The sequence below is a fragment of the Ciona intestinalis genome, unplaced genomic scaffold, assembly GCF_000224145.3.
Source record: "Ciona intestinalis unplaced genomic scaffold, KH HT001094.1, whole genome shotgun sequence".
Classification (NCBI taxonomy): domain Eukaryota; kingdom Metazoa; phylum Chordata; class Ascidiacea; order Phlebobranchia; family Cionidae; genus Ciona; species Ciona intestinalis.
In genome coordinates this window covers 43,412-50,745 of record NW_004191415.1, presented here as the reverse complement: position 1 = coordinate 50,745, position 7,334 = coordinate 43,412, and the positions used below count along the sequence as shown (strand labels likewise).

At 32.4% G+C, this 7,334-nt stretch overlaps 1 protein-coding gene and 1 long non-coding RNA gene across 4 annotated transcripts in view; one reads left to right on the top strand and one right to left on the bottom strand.

Moving 5' to 3' along the window:
- Positions 1-58: 58 nt before the first annotated feature.
- Positions 59-7,200, top strand: LOC113475625. 3 transcript variants are annotated; one of them, XM_026839999.1, is made up of 19 exons: positions 60-1,165; positions 1,580-1,900; positions 1,987-2,175; positions 2,268-2,416; positions 2,475-2,604; positions 2,927-3,223; positions 3,492-3,764; positions 3,830-3,952; positions 4,008-4,084; positions 4,163-4,379; positions 4,431-4,458; positions 4,565-4,599; positions 4,656-4,720; positions 5,073-5,139; positions 5,286-5,329; positions 5,716-5,787; positions 5,868-5,948; positions 6,323-6,401; positions 6,533-7,200. In XM_026839999.1, exons 1-19 carry the CDS (start codon positions 1,102-1,104, stop codon positions 6,619-6,621), a joined length of 2,400 nt encoding a protein of 799 aa, XP_026695800.1. In that variant the 5' UTR covers positions 60-1,101; the 3' UTR covers positions 6,622-7,200. The 3 variants fall into 3 exon arrangements, with proteins under 3 accessions (XP_026695799.1, XP_026695801.1, XP_026695800.1); XM_026839998.1 differs by having other exon boundaries at positions 59-1,165; positions 4,163-4,458; XM_026840000.1 differs by lacking the exon at positions 5,868-5,948 and having other exon boundaries at positions 59-1,165; positions 4,163-4,458.
- LOC113475626 overlaps positions 1,665-7,334 on the bottom strand; it is a 13,342-nt gene continuing 7,672 nt past the window's right edge. Inside the window, exon 3 of the long non-coding RNA XR_003397382.1 lies at positions 1,665-1,753. This is a non-coding gene — a long non-coding RNA (uncharacterized LOC113475626). The remainder of the gene's footprint in view (positions 1,754-7,334) is intronic.

Genomic DNA, 7,334 nt, shown 5'->3' with positions numbered 1-7,334 from the left:
AATGAAGAAATGCATATATTACAGCTTTGTTGTATTACCTGCAGCAGTATTAGATTGTAAAGGTATATATACGATTAAAGAATGGAGCCATTGTAAAAATATGCAATATTTATTTATACGGCAAAATATTTATCATGTGATGTCATCCATTTGCCAGCACTTAGCAACAAAAATTTCGAAAGCAGAATTTTAGAGCAAGAACAAAGCAAATAAAGAAAAAAAATGAATACATGTTTCTCTAGATCGAAGAGGTGGGTAAACTATTGCATTAATTCAACCCACAACCCTGCAACCACTTTGCCTTTTAGTATCATACTACTATGTGTAATATATGTGGTGCTGCAATATTAAATTCTGTCCAATTAGCGAAAAAATTCTTCTCTGAAATGCCATACCGAGAAAATATTATTAATTTACCTTATCTGTCTTATCAGTTCATAGGATTACTCTTTTTTATTTAACATCATTCATTGTTATGTTAAGTGAATGAATATATGTTTTCAAATGGTATTAATCTAATTTAAATTGAAGCCTATTAACAAGCAAACCAGCTGAGAAAAATAACCTATTGGCGTCAAACATGTAATGACTAAGACACATGCTTGCAAAGATAATTTGCATATTTGTTTGTTATACAATAACAAGAAAAGCTCTGCCTACAACTGAATGAGTCATCAGGTAATAAAATGTCATATAACATGGATTCAGTTCAATAAATATTCTGGTATATAATTTTATGTTTCATCTTTCTTGCTTTTACTCCAAGAACTCTATTTATAGTAACTGAAAGTTGTGTTATGACCGTAATCATGTTTCATGTGTTAACGCTATAAAAGAACATGTGTTAATTAAAAACAGCAATTTCAAATAAAATATAACTTGTAGTGTATCACTGCATTTTATACAAGTGCATCACTGTACAATGTGTCATATGAAGTAAACAATGAACATAAGTTATTATTATGATAAGGATGCAACAAGATGACGTCAGATAAGGAAGTAGTGATAGTTGGGAACATATCAGGGAAACTATTAATCATTTAGTCATCAACTAATACCGTTATAAAGCATACAATACACGCTTGTAGGATTTTCAGTAAAATGAATCAGAATATTAAGCTTTATGTTGTATATTTAAGCTTGTTTCATGTACTTAATACAACAGGTAAGTAAAAGTTATTATTCTTTTCTGTATGTATGTTGTTTTAATGAGGTTAACATGCTTATGTAAGTTTACACTATGTAAAGAACAATGTTTGTATGCTGGATATCATATCATATAAAACTAATAGTCTTATAGTTATTATTGCTAAAGAAAGATTGAGCCAGATCTAGTGCATTTATACCTGTATAAGGAAAATGAGTTCAATATTCAAAAAAGGTGCTGATCACAATATTTAAATGCTATTTTGACTAATTTTAGTTATTGTACAATCTTTTTTATAACAATACCCATGTGTGTAATGACTTTCATGAACGCTAGCCCAACCATAACAAACTACCATGTAATAGTTTAATTCTATATGTTGCTGTATTAGCATTAGGTATATATCTGTGTCTTAAAAAACAAAGTTTTTAGGTAATTTTATCCACCTACCAGCATCTGATAACAAAACAACAAGAGCACTTGGTATAAGCAACCTTAAGATATCAACAACAATATCAACAACTGGTGTTTCTAGCTGTGGATGGAGATATGGGGGAGAGTTTGATGTTAGTGGATTTTATTCTGGGTTTGGATGCAGCAACTACACTGGTGTAAATGAAACAATCACTTGTGTTAACAATAGTGGTACAGTGACATCACAACTAACATTGTTACAACCACAATACAAGAATTTGAATATAAACATGCAATGTTCTCCATCACCAACTTATTCAGTAAATATCACTCTAAAACGTAAGTTGTATATTATGCATAAAATTGTTAAAAATCACTGCTAATGCTAAAAACACTGCATAACATACATTAATTAAAATTGACAGAGTGCAGCGCAACAAACCAAGTTAATGTGACATCCAGCAAGAATGATTATAACTCAATTGGAAATGCATCATGTCCAAGTGGATCTGAGTTGTTTTATAAAGTAAATGGATCATTTGTAGTGGACAGAACAACAACCTGTAATGCTTATGCTGAATGGACAAATATAAACAACATGCAATGTTCAAAAGGTAACAGTGAATTGTCTATGATGTGAGAGACATCTGATTGAGATGGTATCTTGTATCATGTATATAGATTATGAAACATATATACGTTTTAGGTCCAGGGACATTATTTATTACTGGTAATTACACTGGGGGAGTTATTAGAGGAAACAAGATTGCTTTGCATTGCAGCTATTCAGGGGAGACACCACCTGCAAAATTTAGCAGATTTTACTTTAACCAAAAAACAAGAAATGTATCAAGGGTATGCTTAGGTTACACTGTGAGATCTAAAATAATCTTTACAAATATATAATCAACAGTCATCAACATGGATATCACATCCATTACAAGCAAGTGACAACAACAAAGTAGTTGAATGTAAAGCTGTCAATCAATACACAAACTACTTCAATCAAAGTCACAGAGCAATTATTACACTCAATGTCACTTGTAAGTTAAAGATGACCTAATGTAGAAAAATATAACTTGTTGCAGACAAACAGGGCAAACAAAATTATACAATTAAACCACGCTTTTAATGTAACACAATAATACATGGTCCTCTAGTATTATTTTATGCTTCTTTTGCAGAGACTGAAGATACCATCAGGCAAAATATATATAAAATTGGTTAGCCTGGATTGTTTCCTGTTACATTTTCGTAGCAATAGATTCTTATTCCTAGATCGTATGTTAATATCCTTTTTCATAGTTGAGTGTTCAGATAAAGATAGTATTAATATTTCTAACTAATCCCTTCTGTATGTTGCAGACCCACCACAAGCAGTGGCAACTCACATTACAGTGTCAAGATTTCTGCTTAGGCTTCAAGATATTTATTTAATGAGATCTGACCAGATCCTTAATATGACCTGTTCGGCAAATTCAAATCCAAATCCTGTTTACCGGTGGAAAATTTGTCCAACAGCTACAGTGTGTATTCAACATAATGGAAACTATTACATGGGTTCTGTGCCGCTAAATACCAACTCAGTATTCTGCCAGGCACAAAACTTTCTTGGAATCACAAAAAGTCAACGGGTCAATATTACAGTAGTTTCAACAAACAGTAAGTATCGGGCGGTATACTTGATTTATGGTAATGGGCCAACTCTAGCATGAATCCTAGGTAAACTGGTGGGCATCCTAAGTATATAGAATATACCAGAAGATGATTAAATTGCTTTAAATCAGATATTTAGATAAACTGACCACTTTGTAAATAGATAAAAAAAAACAAACATCCAAATTTATAAACTCCATGAATGTAATTTAGTCTCTTCTTTGGTTAGTCATTTTATTGCGGCTACTTCTCTACTAATCCGTTATTTATTTAGGATTAGTGAGCATTCAGGCAACACCTAATACAAGCCCAGAGAATGGAATGAAATTGGAACGACATCTCGGTCATAACACTACAATCACATGCAGTGTTGACCATCAAGGAAAACTAAACACAACTCATGCATTGAAACTACCTAATGGAAGCATTATTACAAAACCAACTATTGAACTGGCAGCACTGGCAACAACAGATACCGGAAATTATAGCTGTGTTACTAATGATGTTTTTGGGAGCTTCAATGGCTCAGTTTACATTGATGTTATATGTAAGTTCAATGAACTGAGCTTTTTCAAGCTGTTTCTCAAACTAAATTGTGTTTCTTCTCATTAGATCCACCACAGACAGCCACACCTATGGTTATATGCGATTGGGTGATTGGCAATACTGGATTTTGTGTCATCACATTTTTATCCAATCCACCCGTTAATATGATTGAACTTAAAAATGTTAAAGGTAGCTTACTATTACAAAACCTGAACCATTAAAGTTTACCCAATTTATGTTACAGGTGAAATAATAGACCAGTCAATACAAACTTCTCACTACAACACAGAAACACAGGTTTATAACTTCACAGTACGAAAGGTAACAGGAGAAATACACAGGAAGAATTTACTATAAAGGTTATTCCAAAACCAAATATGGAAAATGTGTTTTATTCAGGTAATGGCTAAAGATTTTGGAAATCATACTCTTAAAGTAAAATCGACCAAGTTTCCAAGAAGTGGCCTAACTATTACAGTTGTTATAAATGGTGTTGGATTAGCTCCACCAGCAACAACCAACAGGGCACTTTTGATTGCTGTCACATCTGGGGCATTTGTGTTACTTGTTATTCTCATTGTCATTATGTACATTTTGTACAAGAAGAAGCAGAAAGGTGAGTTTTATAATCTGAAAGGAAATAAATGCTTCACAAGTATTTATGCAGGTGCTGCCATCATCAAAAGAAACAATAGGTATGTGGAGCTGTGGTATAGGCTTTTATATGCAACAGATATAGTTTTCTTTACATAAGAAATAGTAAATTACCCTACACAAAAAGCTAAACCATATTTTTTCCAGTGTTAACAGAGAAACGGTAACTCGAGCTGCTGAAGGTAATTCATAAACACCACAGTTGCAATGATGAAACTAACTATTGTTTATTTACCAGTTGAACCTCATTATGTTCCTGTCAACATCAATCTGTCGTATATTTCAAACACAGAAACCAACACAGTAAGTTATATTGTACAAGTATAGTTGTTAGTTAGTACTCCTGGCTTTCACCCAAAGGACCAGGGTTCGATTCCTGAACAGCGCAATGGCACAGCAGTTTTTAGCACAAAGTTTATGCTTTTGAGACTTGATGCGGATATTGATGCGACATTAAGCCCTTAAGCACACTTAACGACAATTGCCCTAACACATCGTTCGTTTACATGATGTCTAAATTGTCAGCAATATGTTACCCCAAAAGAATAATCACATACATGGTAACTTATTGGCAGCCACAAATAAGTCACATTCATTCCTACAACAATGGTGTTCAGTAAAATACTGCAAGAAATTGTAACCTGATTTTTTTAAGGATCAGAAACCAAGAGCAAGAGAACCTGACTATGTGAATATACAAACAGATGTAGAAGTTACAGAGTGTAAGTATATAAATATAAATATAGACTTATAATTACTTTTTCCTTCCACAAAGTTTGGATAAAATTTGTCGAAAAATCATAATATATTATGATATACATAAACATACATTATTATCAACATTGACCTGACAATATCTATTCCTCAGTAAACAACGGTTATGTTTCTTTGGCAATACCTGTAGAATCTACGGTAAGTGGTCTCAAATTTGAAGTCATAAATACTTCTACATATTGTGTATAAACAGTATTGGAAAATTTATTTTTTAACTATTGAACAGTAAACACAGTATAGTGCCGTGGCAAAGTAATTAGCGTTCCTGCCTGTAGCCCAGTGGTTATGAGTTTAAGGCTAATGCTGCTATATTGCCGATGTTTGTATGGATAAGAAACTAATTAATATTTCCAGATTTGGCTGCTTAAGAGCACAAGAAATATAATGCACCTGGCGGTGATAACATATATATATAAATATAAACTATAAATATGTTAGATATATTTAGGATTCATGACTGGGGTGGTAGCTTGTTGGGTTGTATAAACTATTGTGCAATTGGCCTCTTTTTCAATTTACTACAGGAAGCTGGGAACAGCAGTAATGATATTCAAAACCCTTATGAAGATTTGAACACCAAAAGTACCAAAAACAAGGTTTGATAAATTAAACCTAAAAAATGTGTAAAAATTTTGAACCTTTTACACTTTTGTTAACATATGTGTCTGTATTATAGAAAGCTGGTAATAGCAGGAATGACAATCAAGCGTTTCAAAGCCCTTATGAAGATTTGAACACCAAACGTGTTAAGAACAAGGTTAGTTAAATTAAAACCGTGGCGCCGTGGCATAGTGGTTAGCCAACCTGCCTCTAACCGGGGTAATAAGTTCAAGGCTTGTCGCTGCTATCATTGTAAGCATATGTGTCCTTGGGCAGGACACTTAACGGCAATTGCTTCAACCCAGTGGTCACTAATGGGTTGTCTAAAGTTTAGACTCTAAATTGTCAGCCATGCATAAAGAAATCATGAAAATAATCACCCACATATTAACATACATGAAAACTCGTAAGCTGGCACAAGGTGTATAAACACCTGTGTTATAACTACTGTTTTCCGGTCTGTTACATTTATTCAAAACTACAAATTTGTAAACTTTTGTATTTTTTTGTCTCAACATGTCTGTATTATAGAAAGTTGGTAATAGCAGCAATGATAATCAAGCGTTTCCAAGCCCTTATGAAAATTTGAACACCAAAAGTGATAAAAACAGGTATTAAATTTACTAAATCAAATTATTACTTAAGTACATTAATAATACAATAAACTAGTATAATAATTTAATACTACAAAAATAACACCAAATTAATACTAATATATATATATATATATATATATTTTACAGAAGTCAAAAATTTTAAAAAGAATAAAACAACAAAATGGATCAGAAACAGAGACCAGAGGCCAAGCTACAGACCTTTATGATTATTGAGTTTTTTTAACATGTTTAAATATATAGGTGTAAAATTGATCGGTTGCACATGTGTGCTGACCAGTCCAACTTTTGAGACATTTCTAATCTTTGTGGCTAAGGTCCATACCTAGGATGAAACACAATTCTGGCAGAATAAATATTTATGACTGAAACAGTGGGGATTAGGTGCTGATGAATTTTATAATAAGGCCCATGATATTTTGCGATAACAGCCTAGTGCCACATGGTATCTGTCAAATGAAACTAAAACGTAAAGGCTTTTATAACTGGGTATTTGATATATTTTTATATTTTGTAAAAGCTTTGCTACTGTTCAATTTTCTATACAATGCACAAAACAAAAAGAATAACATTAAATTAAATACACTGTATATCGATACACATTGCTGTACTTTTCTAACAGTATCTAAAAGTGTTTAGTTTCACAGTATTAAAGTAGTATGGAGATAAATTTGGTCCTTTCAACGGTAACCTAAATCTCATTCTGGTATGTGTATAGCTACTGTTGCTTTAATGATGTTTGCATTTTATATTTAGCTGTGATCTAACTATATACAAATACATATTTATATATCAGTTCTGCCAATAATAATATTGTTTTAACACTCCCACACTTATACTGCAACATAGCATTTTAGTCATAATTTTAACTGAACAGTCGTAAGGTGTTTCAACTGACTGAAATATAGGGTGTCTAATAAGAGCATTAT

Coding starts and splice junctions, on each gene's coding strand:
- LOC113475625 (XM_026839998.1), top strand. CDS start 1,102: ATGAATCAGAATATTAAGCTTTATGTTGTATATTTAAGCTTGTTTCAT. Junction 2,417..2,474: donor AAACAAGAAATGTATCAAGG/GTATGCTTAGGT, acceptor TATAATCAACAG/TCATCAACATGGATATCACA. Junction 5,788..5,867: donor CCAAAAGTACCAAAAACAAG/GTTTGATAAATT, acceptor TCTGTATTATAG/AAAGCTGGTAATAGCAGGAA.